Source organism: Neovison vison, chromosome 4 (assembly GCF_020171115.1).
Source record: "Neovison vison isolate M4711 chromosome 4, ASM_NN_V1, whole genome shotgun sequence".
Lineage (NCBI taxonomy): Eukaryota > Metazoa > Chordata > Mammalia > Carnivora > Mustelidae > Neogale > Neogale vison.
In genome coordinates, this window is record NC_058094.1 from 216,283,532 (window position 1) to 216,307,316 (window position 23,785).

Here is a 23,785-nt window from a genome sequence, read left to right on the forward strand (position 1 = left end):
GAATTTGTTGCCAAATTGTTGTTTGTAAAATGAGGAGATTTTAGATTAAGAAAAAAAAAATTAGATCTTTGGGGTTTTGAGAAAATGAAATCTGTTATGGCTGTGGGCCCCTTGCATGTCAGCATTCGGATGGAATTCATTTTCGTGTTCTGTAGAATGAGGCATGCCTTTCCCAATTCATCATGATTCCTACCGAAGCTTATTTTTAAATCTGACCTCCCATAGGCAATTGAGTTAGCAACCACTGATTTATTTAAAATAGTAGGATTCTGATTGATACAAATAAAATTGCTTAAAGTGGTCTAGTCTCACAAACTGATGATTATCAGAGAGTAGGGGGAGGGATGGAATAAATAGGTAATGGGGATTAAGGTGGGCACTTGTGATGAGCACTGGGTGTTGTATGTAAGTGTTCAATCACTAAATTGTATACCTGAAACTAATACTATTTTACTGTATGGTACCTAACTAACTGGAATTTAAATAAAAACTAAAAAAAAGAAAAAAAAATTCGCCTAGAATTCCAATAATGGCAGACTAGGCAATTTAGACCAAACAATATCAGTGAGGATAACTAGAAAACTTGGAGAAACTACAGGAGTCATTAATAAAAAAGTTTAGATCTTATTAATAAAGAATTACTAGATGAGGTTGGAATGGGGACAGAGTTATGATAGGAGTTTTTTTCCCCATTGAGGCATTTACCAGATTGGGGAAAACTTCTGCTAGGCCACAGGGCTGGGAAGATAGAAATTGGAGTTCAGGGGTTACAGGGGTTGAAGGCTTCACCTTGCCTTGATTTGGAATCCTGAAAGTCTACACTATTACAGTAAAGACAAACTAGCTACGAATAGTTCCTGAGTGGGACTGAAGCCTTAGCATCAAATTTTTTCAGTACCCAAAGACAGAGTAAATGGAAATCATACTGCTGGTGCCCCAAGGCATAAATCCTTTCTGAAGAGAGAAAACATCTTCTGCCTTAAATTTATTCAGTAATGAATTTTGCAAAATGGTCCAACACATAATTAGAAGTAATCAAGTATTCTAGAAGATTAAACAATGTGAACAAAACCTAGCAGATACAACAAATAATATAAAAAGACGCTTAGGGCCACATCTTTACATATTAAAGATAAGAGACAAAAATAGAAAATTTGAGTAGAGAACTGAAAACTATAAAAAAGAACTGAAAATTACCGTAACTGGAATTAACTCATTAGTGGCTAGAACAGATTTGGCATAGCGGGAAATGAGAATTAATGGACTAAAAGAAAAGTAAGAAAATAGCCAGAATGAAGCCTGGTAAACAGAAGGATGGGAAGTAGAAGAAGTAAAACAGGGTGTAACTAGGGCCCAAGAAGGAGAAAAGAGAGAGGGAATGGGAAGGAAGCAACATTTAAGGACAGAATATAATGGCTTAGAATATGGTAATACTGAAGAAAGATGTCTAGCCCATATTTAGGAAGCCCCATAAATCCCCAGCAGGATCAAAAGAAATATTTTTCAAAGTACAAAAAGAAAATAATTTATACTTGGTGAAAAATTTTTAAAATGAAGATTAATGAAAGACGTTTTCAGACAAAATAAACTAGAATAATATATCCCCAGTAAACCCTCACTAAAATATACCTTAGGCAAAAGAGAAATGGTTGTTAATGCATGGTGGAAAGAAGAGCAGTTAAAAAGGTACATATGAGTAAATCTAAGTAAATGTTGACTTATGAAACAAATATGTCTTACTGGTGTGTGTCGTGTGTGTGTATTATACAACAGACGTGTTAGGATATGGAGTTCATGATCTAGGATTCAAGAGGATAAAAAAGTACAAATTAATTTTAGATGGTAAGTCCAGAGCTATATTTTGTTATGTTTAGAGTAATCACTAAAAGAATAGTGAAAGTGTCTGTGCTTATCAGAGTTAACAGAGAGGGGAAGTGGAATAATTAATCCATCTAAACACAGCCCAAAAAAGACAACGGATGGGCTTGAATAAGGTCTTGGTAAGTTGGTAAATCTATAAGTGTATTTGTAACTATAATAAGTGTAAATGGATAAAATGTTCCAAATTAAAAGATTTCACCCCGGATAAGAAAGAGAATAGAAAATCTGTTATTTGATTTTTATAAGAAGAACAATTAAAACCCAAGTATATGGAAAGAATAATGGGAAAAGATGTGCTACACAAACAGTAACCAGAGGCATGCTGTTATATCACAGTGCCTTGTTTGAGATAAAGAGGGATACGTTATACAATAGAAGGCTCTCTTCATTTAAAAGATATAACAGTTCTAAATATATATGTGCCCTTAGGCTTAAAATATATAACAAAAATGACAGAACTTAAAAAAGACAAATCCATATAGTGGGAAATTTTAACATACTTTTTTCAGGAATTTACAAAACAAACAGATTAAAAATCAGGATATTTCAGTAAGATTCAAATAATCTAATTAGCAAAGACTGAACATTAGGAACACTGCACCTAATAATACATATTCTTTTCAAAGAGCAAAAGAAAAAAATTTAATTGACTAAATGTCAAGGCAGTCTTAAATTTCAGAGGGTTAAAATCATACAAAGTCTTGCATAAACTCAATACAGTTAAATCTAGAAGATAAGAATAGATGAGAAAATTCTCTAAAAACTTGAAAATGAAGAAATGAAACTCATATGAAAGCTAAATGTAGCAATGAGTGATCCCATACTGCAACCTAGACTAGAAGGAAAAAAGTGATCGAGAGAACATGACTGAAACAAATGATGTAACTAGAATATGATGTGTAGAGTAGATGAGAGTATTATCTCAGTGTCCATTTTCTTTATTATACTGTGATTGAATAATAATACTATGTGTTTAGGAAATGCATACTGATTATTAAGGTGTTAAAGAGCTATGATGAGTCAATATTTGAAAAACCAAGCTATGTAAAGGTATAGATCTCTATACCACTGCAGATTTAACTTGGAAATTATTTCAAAATAAGCAGTTAGAAATAAATCTAAATCAGCAAAGAAGAAATCCCAGTGGATATCAGAAAGTATTTTTATCTGAATGATAATGGAAATAATATCCTAAATACATTGTTAAGGCCATGATGAAAGGTAAATATGTATCATGAAATATATATAGTAGATAGTAAGGATAAAAAGTAAAAGTAGAGAGTAAGGATAAAAACTAAACATTTATCTCAAATTAGAAAAATGAGTATATTAAACCTAAAGTAAGTGGAGAAAAGGACATGATAAGGGCAGGCATTAATGAAGCAAAGTCAAAAATCCGATCATTCTGAAGACTAGTAAATTGACAAATGCCTTTACAAGTGACTGAGAACAGACCCACCTGATGGATGCCAGGAGAAAAAGGGGGCATCAGTACATCTCTAAAGGCATTTAAAATTATGAAAAGGATATCTGTCAATAGATACGGTCATTTTAACTTGAAAGAGGATAATTCTTAGAAAATGCAACTTACCAAACTAGCACACGATAAGCTAGAAAATCAGAGTAGCTCTTTAATGTAAATCCGTAATTTGTAACTTTCTCACAAAACTACAGACCCATATGACTTAATTGATGAATCAGCAACATAGGTGTGGTAAAAAATAACACCTTTAAATACATACATCCTTGCAGAGAATGATGAAAGAATGAATTCTCTCCGACTTGTTTTATGGGGAATAAAAATAGAAAATGACAGACTAGTCTCACCCATGAAATGAATGTGAAAATTCTAAGAAATGAAGTAGGAAACCAAATCCAATAATACTGTACGTTTCAGGCAATATAACTGCAACCAAGTTGGCTTTGTTCTAGGGGTACAGTTCATTTAACATTTGAAAATCTTTCATGTAATTCATATCAAGAGAATAAAGGGAAAAATACATGATTTCAGGAGACAGAAGAAACATTCTGTAAATACACACACACACACACACACCTATGATAGAAGATCTTAGCAAATGAGGAATAAAGGAAATTTCCTAAATCTGGTAAAAATTATCTACTAAAAGAATTGGAATATTGGAAATTTTTAGATTGAATTTAGGAACAAGATAACAATTACCATTTTGACCATTTCATTTAACATTACACTGACCAGGGTCCCAAAGAGTGCATTATGTATGAAGAAAATCCAACAGTTATTAACTATGTTCCCCTTTTTTTCTAGTGCTGGCAACGCTGTGTATAATACCTGATTTAAGTGTGCTTGTACTTTTAAATCATACTATGTAAAATACTGTATTTTATGCATTTTATGAAAAATTAGTAATTCTGGTAATCGTCTATATTACTGTTTCCCTGGAGCTACTCTTGAGTTATCTGCATAGTTTGTCACAGGTTATCGCATCGACTTCCAAGTTAAATTTTTTAAGTGCTGTATTGTATGTTGGTTAAAGCATTATTGCATACAAGGCAGAACATCAAGAGTGTTTCTTATTCTTCCATTTTTCCCAAAGGCATATATTTGTGCCCTCTGTGGCAAGACTACCTAATGTTTAAAAGTGATCTTTAAAATGTATGTTTATAGTATCAAACTCTTATAATTGTGAAAATGCAAAATAATAAATAAATCTACTTAAATATCTGTGATTACTTTTTGCCAGGTCAGCCAACTGAACTGTCTAAGACGCTAAAACTATGAATGGTAGATGTGTATCTTCTCCAAGTTTCCAAAGTAATTTAAGAGTATCCATTACTAATATCTGTAACAACTCCCTTTTTCTTAGGGAAAACTTTGAAAGCATGAAAAACCTCCCTTCTAGGGACATTTAGAGGTTTGTTGTGTTTTTTTGTTTTTGTTTTTGTTTTTAAAGATTATTGTTACTATGTCTTTTATAATCTAAAATATCTTCTGTGTGGTAGCTTTTTCTCATTTTAGATATATTAGCTTGCAATAATTGGCTTGTTTACTTGTCTTTCCAGATATCAATTTATAGAAGAGGCTTTTCAGAATCAGAAAGTGATCATAGATACACTAATCACCAAATTGATGGAAAAAACAAAATACATAAAATTCACAGGAAATCAGATCCAAAACAGGTAAATTTACATTTGTGGTGTTATTAAAAAAGTCATCTTTATATAAGATATTAAGTATATTCACTTTGAGAATAGACATTTTACTTAGTTCATGGTGAAGTAGGTCGAAGTAAGCTTGTTAGATGGCTCTAATAACACATAGCTTAGAAGACTTCTCCAGAAACTTTGGGTTTCTGGAAACTGGGCTGGAAAGCATTCTTTTCAGCCATGAAATTTCAAAACTGTTACTGTAATAAACTACATTGAGTAATGGCTCATTTATCTGGCAGATATTGATAATTTATAATTATCTAGTGTTTCAAATTTTGAAGAAATACCAGGATTTAAAAACAAAATCAGCTGCTTTTGCCAGTATTGTTAAATACTTTAATACTTGATTATATATATATCAAATAGCTTTTTTAAGTGTTGGCAAACTTTGAGTTACCTTCTCTGGGGTGTCAACTTTAAACTGCAATAAAGTGGAGATCTTAGGACACCAGGAAACAGGGATCATTGACCAGTTCCACACACCTTTTGTTCCTTATCAGAGACAATACTGACATCGTTTCTACATATTAGCCATTACACGTTTTGGAGTCCTTCTCTTCAACTGTCCAGAGGCTCATATCTCACAATTCGGTGATTAGGGGACTAAACCACTAACCACGTGGAAGAGGCAGTTGGTCTAGCCTCCGCATTTTTTTATCCCATTTGGAACCCACATTGACAGATTTACAACCTTTACAACACCTGTGAAATCCTGTATATCTCCCTTCTTTTGTTGTTCTGCATACAAAAGAAACCTATCATTATCTAAATAAATCAAGAAATGCTTTTTTAGAAAGAGCCTGAATAAGAGAATCCTCACAGGGGATTTGAATGCTACTCACAGAGAAAAAGTCTTTTGTGGCTCATCTTCCTTGAGACCAGTCATCATAATCTGTTATACTTATCATTTTGGATCATGGCTATGGTGGAAATTTTTTCCAAGAAATTCCCTGGTTTAATTCTTTTAAAGATATTCTTAAATTTACCCTCTTCTTGGTGCTTCAGTATTATACCCATTTTTATTTATTGTGATAATAACAGTTCTTTTGTGTATCTTTTGTTTTTATTATTTTTATCAGTTCTCATTTCATTTTACCTTTCTTTTTCACATAACAACTATGTTAACCAAATACTGTTTCATTTACCATATTCTAATCATAATACTATTTTTGCCAAATAGAGTAAGTGGTGGGTTTAAAAGTTTCTGAGTAGTTGAAAATTTGTAAAGGAATTTATGGAATGTTGAAGAGAGAGGGAGTTCTGGGTGCTTCTAAATGGCAAATGGTAGCAAGTGTAAAATAACTAATTTTGTGTAAAAGATCCACCCTTGACAGACTATATTCTTGACTTTTATCTTATTCTCTCATGTACATGGTGTGAGCTATAAGCCAAAGTTCACTTTTTTGTAACATACAGATGTTCATTTGTTCCTACACTTCTTTTATTTTGTTATTATTGCTTTGATTCCTTTGTAGAAAATCAGTTGACAACATATGTATAAGATTACTTCTGAACTCTGTCTGTTCCCTTGTGTTTTTCTTTTTTGCCAGTACCCCCACTTTCTTCATGACTGTAGCTTTTTATAGTTAAGTCTTCAAATCAGGTAGTGTGAATTCTCCACATCTGCTTTTTTGCCTTTCTGTTAGTGGTTTATGCTGTTTTTACAAAGTCATACATTATTGAATGGAAGGATTTTGGTTTTTGAATTGTGCTAAGACTTAAAGAATCCTTGGATTAGGTGCTAATTGCTCATATCTGTATAGATTACCTGATTATAAAAGGATTCCATTTACTGGGATAGCTTACTTTGGTATTAATTCATTTTTATGCATGTGCAAACACAGCATTGCTTGTCCTTTTTTCATCATGTTCAACCATCATGAGGATTTAAATTGGTTTTTTGGGGTTGGTTTTGTTTCAGGGGATTGTTCACTTCCCAGATCTGAGTTTCTTAATCTTCTAGCCAATGTTGGTGCTAGTTAACTACCTTAAAGAATTTACAAAAGAATAAAATCTATGCCCTATTGGTTTTAAGTTTCAGTGGGTAACTATTAGAGAAGCATACTGGAGAAATGAAACTTAATTTATCTCAAAATGTTTAGTGGGTGTCCCATTATTCTCTTCAGCTTCCATAAGATAGTCTGGTATGATACTATGTATTTTCTTTCTGTCTGTCTCAATCTCCATGAAAACAGCTTTCCATTTTCTCTAATCAAAGGAGAAACTGTACATGGTAGTTGATGAAATATAAATTAGTATTTAGCTGCTTATTTTAAGACAAATGTGTTATTAAAGTAGCAAACTACTGTTGTTCTCTTTGCCTCTGTGCAGGTATAATGCGTAGCTGTTCAGATGACTAGGGGTGACCCATTTACACTTTCCTAACTTCTTAGTTATAGTAGATATAATCGAACACTTTCAGAGTCATGGTTTTCTTGTTTATAAACCATTTTTTTTGTCTGACCTTTTAGGCCAAGTATTGATTTGCTTGGATGATTTTCATCATGACCTTTCCAAACCATATTTTTTTTAAATGTGTTCATTCTCTTGCAATTTTATACATTTTGGTTTTAAGATTGAATTAAGTGACTGTGTCTTTCAGAAGAATTACATTTCTGCTATGTCATCTTCAAGAAAGTCAATTTAAACTGAAGGACCCTTAGAAACAGCTGAGCTTTTAAGAGTTGAAAATATTTTGGCCTAAATTACACATTAAAAAATCAATTTTAAATATTGTAAAACAATCTTCTGCCTTAGATTTTAGATTTTTCCCCCTTTCATTTAATTTTCAGGATAATTGAAGTAAATCAAAATCAAAAGCAGGTGGAACAGGATATTAAAGTTGCTATATTTACATTGATGGTAGAAATAAATAAAAAAGGAAAAGCTCTACTGCACCAGCTTGAGGTAAGTTACTGTTAATGGGACAGTATGTTATAGCAATTTAATATAGTATTTTCTCATGTATTTGTGAATCTGGAATCCCCACCTTTTTCATATAATTGTTTCCATTTATGACTCAATAATACTTCTCCATTCCCGAGTTTTCTTTTGCCGGATTCTGCATTGTAGCTCAGAGTTTATGGCTTAGTGTGTACTTGGTAACACAAAGCACAATGCTTCTTCAAGAAGGAGCTCTGTAAAATGTTGAAGGGATTAATCATTTTAGATTCATTGAAATGACAATTTTCGATCTCTGAAGCAGTACAATTTAGCAAAAATTTTTAGAAAGATAACAAGGCTGTATTTCATTTTGAAACATAAACATTTAACCTGATGAGAAATTAGATAAAAGGACATGTCTCCTGCTTTCAACGTTTTACAGTCTTGACTGTAAAAGCAGTATGTAGTGAGGGATGCTCAAGGCACTTAAGATAGATGTTTCTCACAATGGGAAGAAAGATATTATGGTTTTCATGGGCTTTATTACATTAATGAAGGTCAGGATCCAAAGTCAGTGTTTGACTCCAAATAATATGAGGTTACAACTTCTCCATGGTATATTAACATAATATTAATTGCATGGTATTTTAGTATTCTTTAGTGTATTGGTGCAGAAAGAATTCACAGTAAAGCAAGCAATTTATAGTGAAAAGAGAATTAGAATTCTCATGTTTGAAGATGGGGGGAAAAACCACTCCTAGAAATAATTTAGTTCAGACTCTTTATTTTATAGTTGACAAAATTATAAGGTCTTTGTCCCATGGAGTCCTATCCCTCCTGGGAAAGCATGATCATTCCCATGGCTTATCAGACATACAGGAAACAAAGACTAAAATAATTGCTGTTCTTTTGAAAACAGATACTTATTTAGTGAAGAAGTGTTCCGTCCAGACAGCCTTATTTACAGGAACTATTTTTTCAAGGTTCTGTGATTATTTTTTTCTTTAAAGAACCATTTTAAACAAGGTTTTCCAAGTTCCGCTTAAAATGAGACCTCACTTAGATTTGCTTTCTCAGAGATTAGCAGCGCATGCATTGCTGTGGCTCTTTCCAGACTTCTCTGTAAATCAGAATCACTTGAAGATAACAAAAGATGACCAGATCCCAAATCTCTAGGAATGAAGAACCTAGTCCTCAGCATTATTTATAATCAACTTTATTAACTTACAGTTTTTATAGTACCTTTTAAATATGCCTCTGGTCCTCATATCCATTCTCCTGGTTCACAGAATCCTTCTTAAACAAATGCAGCCACTTTTACCTAAGAATCCAGAAATTGGCTCAAATAGTTGTTACCATAGAAGACCCAAGTAACTAAGGCTTCTTATTGTCAATGTACAACCTCTCCCAGAGTCAACAAAACTTACATTCTTTCTGGTATGTCTCTACAGAAACATTTAGGCTATTTCTGACCACTGTAAAAAGTAAGTAATCTCTAAACTTGACTAAAATTGACTGTCATTGCAGTTTTTCCCTTAATTCACTTCAGCACCTATGTATTTTCCAAATTTGAAATTGACTAGGGTCAGGATCTAGGTTCATTTTTTTAAAATGAGAATATAAATCCATATTGGAGTGTAGCAATTTTTATTTTTAAACTTAAGGATCAGTACAAAACTCTATCGTTTTCCCCTTTCCTTAAAAGACTTTTGGATAGAGAATTTTAAAATAACCCAAGTTCAGTACTCTCTCCTTTCTGTTTTTAAGATTTTATTTATTTATTTTAGAACATGCACATATGAACAGGTGAAGGGCAGTGGGAGAGAGAAAATCCCAGGCAGACTCCCCGCTAAACACAGAGTTGGATGCAGGGTTCTATCCCAGGACCCTGAGATCATGATCTGTGCTGAAAGCAGCTAGACGCTTAACCGGCTGAGCTGCCCAAGCACCGCCAGGGCTCTCTACTTTTGATTAATCTGTGTTCTTGCTTGTGTGCTTCGCTTAGAGATATTCTTTACTCTGCTTTTATGTAGTTTTTCTGAGAATGCTTTGGAACCTCTAGTCGTTTTATCAATTGGCTCCCAAGGTAATTCTCAATAGACAAAAAACATACCCCTTTCTAACTACATACAAAGTATAAATGTTGTCTACGATATGGCATGACTGGCCACAAAGTGGTTGCAGTCAAGACTAGAACGCCTGAAAAGGCGAATCCCTGTGATTGCACAAATCGTGTGATCTGGTAATTTTATTAGATTGCTGGATGATACATCTATTTTATTTGTGAGTATTGAATTTAACAGGCGTTTACTATATCATAGTTAATCCATGACTTTTGTCCCTTTTTGGATATTAGAAGTTACATGAACAGAGACCTAAATTTGCAGAATATGTCCCAACTACTAGACCAAGGGTCTGGAGTGGGGGATGCAGGGGCAGTGACAGCAGTGGTGATGGTGGCAGCAGCAGAAACTCCACAGTGTTTGGGGCACGGGTTTTTGGGGCAATGAGAGCAATCCTTCATACCGAGGGAGAAAACCACTAAGCGTATTTTAAGTTTCTATCATTTGAGTTCTCAGAGGTGGTATTTGGTAATTTGGTAATCTGAAAATGACAATTAAAATATGTTATATGCAAGACAAATGTTGAAATTTTCTTCTTTTCAGAGCCTTGCCAAGGACCATCGCATGAAACTTATGCAACAACAACAGGAAGTGGCTGGGCTTTCTAAACAGTTGGAGCATGTCATGCATTTCTCTAAATGGGCAGTTTCCAGTGGCAGCAGTACAGCGTTACTTTATAGCAAGCGACTGGTAAGATAGACTGAATAATGCATTTCACATACCATCAAAACACAGAGAAACAGTGGCGGTATTAGAATATTTAACATTCAGGGGCGCCTGTGTGGCTCAGTTGGTTGAGCGACTGCCTTCGGCTCAGGTCATGATCCTGGACTTCCAGGATCGAGTCCCACATCAGGCTCCCAGCTCCTTGGGGACTCTGCTTCTCCCTCTGACCTTCTCCTTTCTCATGCTCTCTCTCACTCATTCTCCCTCAAATAAATAAATAAAATCTTTAAAAAAAAAAAAAAAAGAATATTTAACATTCAGAAATGTTCGTTAGTCTATTTGTACTTCATTGCCCTTTATCTAGTTCTATATTTTTTACCTATTTCTAATTTTAATCAAAATATTTTGGTTTTAAAAAATATATTAACTGCCATGGTTTAGGTGTGACTTCAGTTTTAATCTACCATTGTCATTCCTGTCTTCCTCTTTTCCAGGTTTTCTCTCAGTGGCTATTACACTTAATACCAAAAACAATGATAATAGTAAATATTTCTTGATCACCTATAGTGTGTCAGACACTAATTCCAAGCATTTTTCATGTAATATTTCACTTAAACTTTTGCATCATTTTGGTGGTGGGGGGGTGTGTTTGTTTGAAGTTTTTATTTAAATTCTAGTTAATTAACATATAGTGTAATATTGGTTTCAGGAGTAGAGTTTAGTGATTCATCAGTTACATGTAACACCCAGTGCTCATCAGGACAAGGGCCCTCCTTAATCTGCATCACCCATTTAGCCCATTCCCTGCCCCCTCCCCCCGCCATCCACCCTAAATTTGTTGTAATTGGGAAATCTTTGCTTATTTGACAGGGAAAACAGTAGTATTTTAGGGGCGCCTGGGTGGCTCAATGGGTTAAACTTCTGCTCAGGTCATGATCTCAAGATCCTGGGATCGAGCCCCGCATAGGGCTCTCTGCTCAACAGCCTGCTTTTCCCACTTTCTCTGCCTGCCTCTCTGCCTACTTGTGATCTCTGTCTGTCAAATAAATAAAATATTTTTAAAAAACAAATAAAAAACTGATTAGTAACTATTTCTGAAACTATTCCTAGTCATGCATTGTATTCGCTCTTAGAATTTTTTCTTTCATAATATTCAATGATAGAATCTTTCTTGAGTCTTTTCTTTTTTAAAGGGCTTTATTGATGTAATGAAAAACAGCTTCTATATAGACATCTATCTTCTCTGTTTTCCTGAATATTTTTCTGAAAGTGTAACAGAAAAAGAAAAGTAGAAAATGAGAGAATTCTTTTTTCAATTATGATGAAAAATTAGGATTATTGAATATTGTTACTATATATGTGTAAGACATTCGTACAGATATTCAATCTCTTCTGTTTAAAAATTTCTCTAATTTTATTCTATGATTTTGTTTACAATTATAATAGAAAACAATAAAAATAGAAGATCAGTTATTTAGTTATGTTAATGATCTCTTGACCTAGGAGAGAAGGAGATTGTTTTATTTTATATATAGGAGAAAATGGACTCAGCAAATTATAAGGAATCAGTTATAAGGAACCAATACCTAATTGACTAAATCATTTTTTTCCTAGTTTTTAAAAGCCTATGCAACCCAAGTGGGCCTCAAGGCATTACCAGTAGCCCGTGTGGTTAATAAAATAATTTGCCTGTAATGCCTACAGAGCTAAGGCTCATGATTATCTGTAAACACTTACAAGGGTTTCCAACCTCGAAAGCTTTGAAAATTGCTACATTCTACACTGGTTTTCATCATTCTTAGGCTTGTTTCCTGTAGCCATGTTTACTCAGGTTATCCTTTAAATGATGGCTTTTATGTGCTTAAAAAAATAAGAAATCCCTTGCATGTCTGAAATTTCAAGCTTGACTTCTAATTCTCAGTTCATCTTTTTGCTATAGGAATTATGGCTAATAAACAAAACCCAATGCAACAGTGGAATCTTTTCAGAAGTCCAGTTTTAAATATATTGAAACATTTTCACAGTATTTCCTCAGGGTTCTTCTGTCAGCATGTTAACACTGAATTTATTATTATGTAATTTAGAAGGAGGGCAAGAAATATTGACAGAAGAAAGATCAGGAGAGTAAAGCACTATCATCCTTTTTACTAGCAGTAAATATTTCTATAATAATAGCAATTAGGAAACTGTTGAGTTAAAAAAGAAATTTTACAGTCTCTTCTTTTTCCTCTGCTCCCATCTAATACTGTTTGAAGACCCTCTTTATGTTTTCTTGAAGGTGTCATTGGCAGCACCTTGCTTCTATTCCTTGGAGCTCCCAGTATATGCTGCTTCTTGCCTGGGTACTGGTACCCTTTCTTACAATGCCTCTTCTTTCCTGAGTAACTAATGTTCATCTTTTTTAAAGACTGCCAGCTTCAGTTTAGGTTTATCTTCCTTTCCTTTTGGCAGCCTTTGATGACCAAAACTGGATTGAATTTCTGTTCTCCGTGTTTGTAAATCCTTTGTGCATATATTCATCATATTATTACTGACTTTTATCTACTATTGTATTTGCATGTTTTTATGACTCTCATTAGACTTTATACTTCTTAAAGGTAGGAATTTTGTGTTACTCACTGCTTGATGTATAGGAATGAAACAAAAGATTGATGGTGAAAAAATGGCAGATAAAACATCTGTCAGAAATTCAAAGTATAAACAAAACTGCGTGTTAATTTTTACAGGATTGGAAATTCAAATATTAAATCTCTTCTTTAAGTTTAACTTCAATAGAAAGGAGACAGTATACAGTATTACTATCTTGAAAGCTGTTTTCATATCTATATCTTAAAAAACTTTTTTCATCTTTTGCTTTTTTTTAAGTTTTCAGTGTGAAACCTGAGTATATTTAAGTTCAGATACATCTGAAAGGATTAACAAGTATACTTCAGGAACCACTGGGGCACCTGGTTGGCTCAGTCAGTTAAGTGTCTTCCTTTGGCTGAGGTCTTGATCTCCAGGTCCTTGCTCAGTGGGGAGCTTGCTTCGCCCTCTCCCTCTGCTTGCTGATCTCCCTGCTTGTGCACTCTCTTTCCCTCGCTCAGAAAAAAAATAAATAAAATCTAAAAAAAAAAAAAAATTATATTTAATAAACCATTATCTTCTACACTAGCCAGGCTTTATGACCTTTCAAAATGATCTAAAACATGTATCAGGAGTTTTGACAAGCTTTACATTTTAGATGGGTAGTAAAATAATTTGACAGAGAGCTCTTACATCTTGACAGCAAAGTACATCATTACTTAATGAATAGAGTTTGCCCAAGTTTGATAATATTTTTAGACCTTTGCGCAACTTAATTAGCAAATAGATACTATCTGAGTTGTAATTAAATTGTGTCTTTTAGCTTTTCAATTGCAAAAGAAGGGATTTATCAGCATAGTACCTGAAGGGGGGAAAGGTATATCCCAGGGATATACGTCATAGTTCCTTTATTTAACAGAGCTGATTTTCTTTTAAGGAAGTGCTTACATTTCTGATTTTAATCATTTTTTCTACAGCAATGATAAAGAAGGGAAAAGTTTATTTCACAATGTAAATCAATAAATGTAAAAAGAATAGTAGATAGGCAGCACATTTCGGTTACTATCGTAGAGGTAATTAAGGAGTCATCAGAGTACACTAACCTAGTGAATAGAGAATTGATGGAAAAGGATTTCAGTGTAACCCTAGAATACCTCTTTGCAAAATACTAACCAGTTACAAAGGGGGAAATCCAGTGAATTTAAGGTGGAGAAACTGGGCAACAGAATTGCCAGGTGATGAGGATTTGTATCAGCAGTTATGGGACAGATTGACATCCTGAGTTTCCTGATCTGATGCGCTAAGAAATGCACATTATCTTTGTGTGGGATTCCTGACAAAGATGATTTACTAAGTCTGATCAGGAGGAACTACACTCAGACCTGTGTTGTCATCTTGCAGAATATAAGCCCCAAACTCTTCAAAGCTATCAAGGACAAAATGACAGGGAAAGACGAAGGAACTGGAGAGATGTGGCAACTAAACCCAACCTGTGTTCCTTGATCGCATTCTGGGAAGTGACACTGTTGCGAGACTTGCCATTTGAATGAGGTCTTTGGATTGGAATGTAGTGTTGTAACAAACCTGCTTTTGGAATTTGGAACTTGCCACTTATGTTAGAGGATCTCTGTTTTAAGATACACTCAGTGGAGTGCTTGGGGTAGACAGAACCTCATGTCTTCAACTTGCTGTCAAGAGGTTCAGAAAAAGATAAGTAATAGTGTATGTGTGCAGAAGCAGTTGGGCAGGCACTGGAGCAAATCTGCTAATACATTAACAGTTGGGAAATCTGGGTAAAGAGTTCTTTTCCGTTTTCTACAATTTTAAAATTATTTCAAAATGATCACATTTGGGAAATGATTAAACATGAGTGTATTAATGAGGGAAAATTCTTGGAATAATTACTTTGGTTAGCATTCTTTCAGTGAGAACTGTTATAGGATGTAAAAATTAGAAGGAGAAAACCTTCGGGAGAAGAACACTGTGTTGAGTGCTGTTTGTTACACACTGTGCCATGTGTTCCGCATAGTCCCAAAATAAGTTCAAGGTTTTTGACTCAGAACTTATTATAGCTGTTGGAAATAATTTAGCAACTGAAGCAAATTTATTTACCCAACACTTAGTTATTGAAGACCTGCTATATATTAGGCAGCATTCTAAGCACGGGGAAAACGGAGTTTGCCCAACCCAAGGAATTGGGTTTTAGTGGAGAGCGTACAGAAATAAGTAAAATATGTATACTGTTACATGGTGTTAAGTGCTCTAGAGAAAAGTAAATTAAGGAAAGGAGTCTGGGAAGATTGGGGTAGGAATTGTAGTTTTAGATATATAAAACTATCTAAAAAGGGTGATATTTGAGCAGATACGGAAGGAAGTGAGGAAGCAAGCCCTGTTGGAAGTAAGTACTCAAGGCAAAGAAATTTTGGCAGAGAACACAGAAAGTGCAAAGATAGAGGTGAAAGTTTTTCTGGTACGGATACAAAGAAGCCTGGGGGGCCAGAAGGGTGAAGGAGCAGAAAGTGGTATGATTAAGAGAAGTAATGCGAAGTCAAGTAGCACAAACATTGTAGTTCATTATGAGGACTTTGGTTTTTAATCTGATTAAGATGGGCACCCATTTGAGAGGGACTTGAGAAAAAGAACAGAATATGATTTATATTTTAACAATCACTGTGGCTATTGAGAGCAAAGAAGAAATAAAGGAGACCAGTTAGAATCTTACTACAATAAGGTGGTTTTCCAAAGTAGTAGGAGGAGAATTAATAGAGTTGATAGGTAGGGTTATCCATGTCTTTTAAGGATAGAAGCAGTAGGATTTGCTGGCAGATTGAATGTAAGGCTTGAGAAAAAGAGGAACCAAGGACTGACAAAGTGGTGGAGAAGTAGTGCTGCCAATAATGGAGATGGAGACGATTATAAGACAAGTAGACTTGAAGAGAAAGATCAGAAGTTCTCTTTTAGACATATTAAATTTGAGGTGCCTGTCAGACAAGCAGGTGGAGATGTTGACTTAGCAGCTGGAAATGCAAATTCAAAAGAGAGATCCAGACTTGAGCTACAAATTAAAGAGTAATTTAAACTATGAGACTATATGAGATCACTGAAACTATGTGGGTATAGGAGAGGAGAGGGCAGTTGCAAGACTGGAAGAACAAACACTGGAGACTGGGATGGTGCATTGGAACTGAAACCTATTCTCAGTGGCCCTGAAAAATAGCAGTCTGTAAAGTAAAGGCAAAACCATGAGAGTATAGTATGCCGAAAGCCAAGTGAAAGAAATGGTTTCAGAAAAGAATGGGAGGAGGGGAACAGGGAGCAGTAAAAATAGATGAGTTTTTTAAAGAGTTTTCTGTAAAAAGAAGAGCAGGAAAATGGAGCAGTGGGTGTTAGAGGAGCAAAGGAGCCAAGAGTTTTGTTTTCAGCTGGGAAAAATTAAAACGTATTTATAAGTTGATAAGAGTGATCCAGTAAAATGGAAGCCTAGGTGATACAGGAGAGGGAAGAAAATTGCTGAGCAATGTCTGTGAGTAGACAAGAAGGGTTGGGTACTGTTGCACAAGTGGAAGGACTGGCTTAGAAGTATGGCCATTTAGGAGCCACCTGGGTGGCTTAGTCTTTTAAGCTTATGACTCTTCATTTCAGCTCATTTCAGGTCATGATCTCAGGGTCCTAGAATCAAACCCCACATCACTCTCCAGGCTCCATGGGGGAGTTTGCTTGATATTCTCTACACCCACCACCGCATTCCTCCCTCTGGCTCCGGGTATATGCTCTCTTGCTTATTCTCTGTCTCTCTCAAATAAACTCTTTAAAAAAAAAAAAAAGGCCATTTAATCCATTGTAATAAGAGGGAACACTTATACTGACAAGTAGTGAGAATTTGTAGAAGGTCCCTAATTGTTCCTTGCTTTCTGAGTAAAATTATAAGCAAAATCATCAGCTGAGATTGAGAATGGAAAAAGGAAGGAGGTGCTAGAGATCTGAGAAGAAAATTTGAGTATTTAGGAGGGTAGGGAAGTAAAGTACCAGAAGAATGTCAGGGTAGCCGGTCAAATTTAGGGGCCTACCTGAAGTAAATTGTAATGTGTTTATTAGTCCATTTATATCTGGGCAAACGTTGGATCTAAAACCAGGGTTGTTTTGTTTTGTTTGGGGAAAAGTTGAGAGGGAAAGGCTAGAGCATGTGAGAGAAAGAGACACAAGGGTATATGCAAGGTGATTATGATGATTGACCCTGGGCTTTCAGTTGGATAAGGTTAATGGTGAGGTGAGCTCAAAGGACAGGGGAAAATTTTAAGAGCAAACACTGATAGGACCCTTAAGGTTTATACCATTATTGGTACCTGGGACTAGAGGAAGCTGGAAAGAAGGATCAGCTGGTTGGATATTAAAATCACTAAGAAGTAATGACAAGAGTAATGTTAGAGATGGTGATAATGAGCCAGGAACTAAATTCAAGGACTGAGGGAAAATGACCAACTATTCACTGAGAACTGCAATGTGGAAGGACGTGGGGGATATGGTGTGATGACGTGATATCCCAAACATAGAAGCAAGGAGAACAATCCCTAGCTGAGATTAATTTGTACTTACCGTAACTCATTAGCCCCGTAATATAAATGTTAAATCCTTCTTTAAATGAGTAAGTAAAATAAAAGAGCAAAATGTGTTAGGATTTATTTTACAAATACTTAATTGGTGCTTCTCTGAAGTTTTATTAATTCAAAAAACTGACTTTAACCTGTCACTTTAAGATACTTTTCAGTTTTGTATTCAGTAGTATAGCTAATTGAATTATATCTCAAAACTTTTAACATGTTTATTTTTTTTTTAAGATTTTTTATTTATTTATTTGACAGAGAGAAATCACAAGTAGATGGAGAGGCAGGCAGAGAGTGAGAGAGGGAAGCAGGCTCCCTGCTGAGCAGAGAGCCCGATGCGGGACTCGATCCCAGGACCCTGAGATCATGACCTGAGCCGAAGGCAGCAGCTTAACCCACTGAGCCACCCAGGCACCCAAAATTTTTAACATGTTTAAAAAAAAAAAAAAAACCTGCTTATCCACATTGATAACTTAGAGAGGATTACTTATTTTGTGTTAGCATACATACCAGAGATCATTTTTGTGTATTTACTGGGAACTTATATCTTATAAAGATGCCAATGTTTAGTCGTCTCTCCTTTCTTCTAGATTACATACCGGTTACGGCACCTTCTTCGAGCGAGGTGTGATGCTTCCCCAGTGACCAACAATACCATCCAGTTTCACTGTGATCCTAGTTTCTGGGCTCAAAATATTATCAATCTAGGTATGCCCTTCTGTCCATTTTCTCAACATGCCATTTGTTTCTGGAATTCTTAATGATTATGATATGTTGCTGAAAATGTATTCCCTTCTACCCCCAAAGAGTTTTTATTACCCTGTTTTGAAGACATGGAATTTTGCTAGTTTTTTATTAATGTTATGTGTCTGCGTGACACATGCATGACTACAGATACACATGTAACTAAATGGATGGTATGAACATCCTTTATATTGACTCACAGAGTAGACTTCGGGATTTAGAAGTTCTTTTTTTCATACATCTTGTATGAAGTTCTTTTTTTCATACATCTTGTTTGTACTGTAGTTAGTAAAACTTTTGACTCGTGACTGCCATCAGTACAGGATTTTTTTACATTTGGAATGTTTTCTGATGAAATAGTGTGTCTCCTATTGGCTTGCTTACTCTTAATACCGAGTTATGACGTGCCTAAAGGTTCATTTGCTTGATCTTGCTAGGGAGGACTTCTCATTTTTTTATTCTGTCTTTTATGTAATAACTATATATTTTTAAACTTCCTAATTAGAGTGTAACATGCACACAGAAAAGTGCCCCAGTTTTAAGTATTAGAGCCCACTGAATAATCACAAAGGGAAACTATCATTTTTGGTCCGTTCACATATCTTCGCAGGCAGGTCAGCAGAAAGTTATTACTTTAATTTCCCTATATTACTTGCTAGTAGAAAAAGTCTTCACTTCCTTGCTTCTTAATTTCTCACAGGGAATCTATAGAAGTAGAAATTTAAGAATTCCCTATACATTCTTCATTCAACCACCAATGTATTCCCTTTGATGACAGTTTTTGGTCTCATTGACTAGGTTTCGAAGACATCAAAGATAGTTACCCTTTCATTTCCTAGGCTAGATTCTGGGTAGGAAAGGAAGAAGTGGCTAGAAAGAGAGACAGTGCTGTCATAATATACCAAGAAAGAAAGCAGTAAGCTTACACAGATCTCATCCATACAACAGAAGAACAAAAAGGATGGTGATAAGATGACCCCTGAGGCTTAGTTTCAAAGTGCATGCAGCAGTGTATTTATTATTGGTGGGTGACAGGCAACTGGAATCACACACGATCTCACCTCTATTACTAAAAAGAAGCATCTTAATACAAAGTGTGTTTATAAGTAACTATCTGTTACCCTACCCCACCAAACCACCACACCTTTAGCTCTACAGAGAACCTATCCACATAAATAGTCATATACAGAAATATGTGTACTTAAAGCATATTGCTTACACCATAAACCACATGATGTAGACGTAGGTAAAATTAAGAGTATGTGTGTAACTATACACACATAAGTGGATATAATTTTAGATGAATCTGTATCAGCAAAAACAAAATAAAAACAGCATCCCTATTTGTGAAGTTTGTGCAGATCCTGTAAAAAAATTAAACAGTATCGTTTACTGTAAGACTTCTCAGAGCTATCATTTACAGTTGTATAAATGGTCATTTACAATGAGGTTTGCGTCTTAAATACTCTAACAAGGAGACAAGCTTTCCTAAACTTGTTTATCCATGGCTTCTGAGAAATAGAAGAGTACAAGGGAAAAATTGATCTAGATGAATGTTCAGTTAATGTCTTAGTGAGTTTGGGTAAATTGTTGAATCTCTCTGAACCCTTAGATCCCTTGCCCAAAGAAAGGACTTAAACAAGGATATGCATAGACTTACTATCATATTGCCTGCATACAATGAGTATTTAATGAATGATGACCACATTTTTTAGGATGTTTTTGCTTAGTAAATCAGAAACATTTTTGATTCTGTACTGTTGAAGAACTCAAGCTTTGGCCTGTGCTTTAATCAGATCCAGTTAGAGGCACCTTTGAATTCTAAAAGTGTAACTGTAAGCCAGAGTATTGTCTCTCAGAGGACTGATGTAGTGTGCACTGTGAAGATATAAGGAACTTGAAAGGTTACGAATTGCTCATACTAGAGAATCAAATATATTGTGGGAATTTTAGAACCAGTGTGAGGTTTGCTTGTTTTGTTTTGATAAACAACAGAAGTTCTCAAGATACAGTATGAGGCTGTTTTAGGAGACCACAAGGACTCCCTTTTCCAACTACATGTCGGTCTGTGGCCAGTTTTCTTCAGATATTTCAACCCAAAGTATAATGACAGATAATGCAAAAACAGAAGAGTTCAACTTTGAGGCGAAACATGTAGAGAGATTTTTAAAATAGTAAGATAATGACACTCCACTGATTTTTTTTTTTAAAAAAAATTATTTTTCATAAAAATATTATGGGTTTGTTATTTTTAAATGAATTGATAGGTGAAAAGTGCTTTTAATGGGTTCTAATATGGTAAAATTTGATTTGAACTTACATAAACAAAAGCTCTTTGGGGCCTTCTATTTTTAAGAGTCTAAAGTGTTTCTGAGACCAAAAAATTTCTTGGCAATTTGAAGTTCAGCAAAAATAGCCTTATTTCACTATCAGAAAAACTTTACAACTTAACTTTTTCTCTTTGATTAGGTTCTTTAGTAATTGAAGATAAAGAGAGTCAGCCACAAATGCCTAAGCAGAATCCTGTTGTGGAACAGAATTCACAGCCACCAGGTGGTTTATCTTCAAACCAGTTATCCAAGTTTCCAACACAGATCAGCCTAGCTCAATTACGACTCCAGCATATGCAGCAACAGGTAATGGCTCAGAGGCAACAGGTGCAACGGAGGCCAGCACCTGTGGGTTTACCAAACCCTAGAATGCAGGGGCCCATCCAGCAACCTTCCATCTCTCATCAGGTAAATTTGGAAGCAGGCCTGTCCTAACTTAGATAATTATAGTACAATTGTATTCAGCATCTTTTAAAATAACCAAGACATCTATCATCTATGATATAAATATATGAATTTATAAAAATTTATCAAAGTATCCCTGATTTTACTCCTAGTTTTTAGTCTTTCTCAAAAAGGAATTAATGGTTTATTTAGCCGGTACAACTATTTTCATCTACTCTTTGTTCTCTTCAGTTATAACCGAGGATAAATGTTTGCTTTCCTAAACAACGCATGCCTATGGCTGACGATAAAGTTGTGTATCTGGAACTCATCATTCCCGTATTAGTGCTTCAGAATGATTTCTACTTCAGTTATCTGGTCTTTGCGGGGATGCAGTGTTTAGGAAAACTGCAGTGTGTCTTAGAAATTAGGGTAAAACGAAAGAGAAAAAGGTTGGGGAGTGGTTCACTAGAAATCTCCCTTCTTCAGACTCTGAGCAGGTATTCCATGAACATTCTTATTTTTGCTAGCTACGAAGTATTCCATTTACTTTTAATCTATTTTTGAAGATAAGTTTATATGCTCTGTTAAAGAGTTTTATCATCCCACTCAAGTGAGATCTGGGTATGCTTAATAGTTTACTCAAGAATGTAAAGTCTGATTAATTCATACAAATTGTTATTTTACAGTTACATTTATTTATTTGTACTCTTCTATTTGTAAGAAGGATTTGAAGTAGTATACTTTAAATGGATTGGCACAAAGGAATGAAATGGAACAAGGCTTAATAAGAATCAAAAGTGTGCAGAACTAGGTTAAGAATTCCTTTACTTGAGAACAAGACTTAGATGAGAAATTTTTCACAACCAAAGAAAACAAGAAACAGATGTAATATCTATATTATTTGGTAAAAAGGAAACATGCCAGTTAACTAGGAAAGAACCTTTTAACTAGTATTTTTCTAGTGCTAAGAGGAATGTATAATGTGGTTCTTTATGAAAAAGTAATTAAGAATGGCATAATAATATTTTTTGTAGCAATTTTACAAAACAGGGAATTTGCCTTCATAGGGCTCTTACTTACCCTGAATAAAGTTATGTACATGTATAGATCCTGATTTTGTTAAGTTGCTTCTGTGAAGACCTAAAGCAATTTATTTCAGGCTTATGGCTTTCTAGTAATTTGATTAAGAAGGCATATCAAATCCAGGGGAATATTAATGTACCCAGTAGATTATTCCTCTTGAACTTTGTTTTAACTCATGTTTCACAGGAAGTAATTAACAAAGAATTTAAGAAGTCTTTGGTGGGTGTTCCATGGGAAAAGACTTTGTACACTTTAGATACCAGGAGCACAACTGACAGGGTTGAAATTTTAAGAAAATTGAGGAATAATTTTATCATTACCTCTGCAGATTGATACAGTGCAGATAGACCTTAAAAAGTACCAAAATATTTGTAAAGATAAATCTGAAGAGAAGAGAGAGTTCAGTGCCTAGTGCTAAGCATTTTCATGATTACTATTTATGTTAAGTGTCTGGGAGATTGAAAAGTGATTTTTATTTAAGTTTATTAACATGAAAAAAGACAAATTCATTATTTTTGTTAATTGCCTCTTCACTAAGAAGTAAGGAACTGAGGCATTTAGTAGATACTATGTGACTTGGTCCCTCTATCATTGTTATTTACAAGGAGTCCCAAAGAAAATGATGTCTCAGCATTCGGCCTACTTATCTCAGAAATTTGCTTTTGATCTTGTTTTTTTCCTCTCTAGGATTTACTGCTGTATAATCTATATAATACACAATCTCTCTTCTGAAACCTAGTTTTTCCTCATAGAAATAAAGTAATTTTTACATCTTTTGGTTGTTCCCTCACACAGTATTGTTTTTCTGCTACTCTCAGTGACTCCTGAGTCTTCTTTCACACTCATCTCTCATTTTTATGTGTTCTCTGCCAAATACTCATACATTTTTCACGCATCAGTCTATCCTCCATAAGCTTTTACAGTGCTCTGCCCAGCTATATACTTAGTTTTTTTACCAGTTTATTTACACATAAGTGTGGGAAGGTATCTGTCTATAAGGAGGTTGTGTGTGCCTCTGGCTTTGTGGGTATGTTCAAATCTCACCCTATATCTGTCCATAGGACACAGTTAAGTTTAAAGGACTACTTAGAAAGATTGCTTACATGAGAGTTCCTTATTTCTTATTCCTTTGAATATTAACCAGGTAATCTGCATGGTTAAAGAGTTGTATGGTGCAGAGGTAGGACAGAACTAAGTGTTACAAACCTGGTAGACAGTGCATCAGTTTATTCAGCAATATGCAGTCTATTTCAGTGGACAGATCACACCTGGTTAGAGAGCACTGTCACCTGTTATTTTATACACACTCCCCAGCAATGCTTCTCACTCCTGA

General features: G+C 34.8%; 1 protein-coding gene across 4 annotated transcripts in view; it reads left to right on the top strand.

The window, feature by feature from the left end:
- Nucleotides 1-23,785, top strand: part of TRIM24 (tripartite motif containing 24) — a 101,166-nt gene that overhangs the window by 59,026 nt on the left and 18,355 nt on the right. For 2 of the 4 annotated variants that reach the window (XM_044246666.1, XM_044246667.1), the window contains exons 5-9: nucleotides 4,924-5,040; nucleotides 7,863-7,977; nucleotides 10,620-10,766; nucleotides 18,499-18,616; nucleotides 21,122-21,288. In XM_044246666.1, coding sequence (XP_044102601.1) covers nucleotides 4,924-5,040; nucleotides 7,863-7,977; nucleotides 10,620-10,766; nucleotides 18,499-18,616; nucleotides 21,122-21,288 — 664 coding nt within the window. Of the gene's footprint in view, nucleotides 1-4,923; nucleotides 5,041-7,862; nucleotides 7,978-10,619; nucleotides 10,767-18,498; nucleotides 18,617-21,121; nucleotides 21,391-23,785 lie in introns of all 4 variants that reach the window. The other 2 variants (XM_044246665.1, XM_044246664.1) reach the window with 1 other exon arrangement.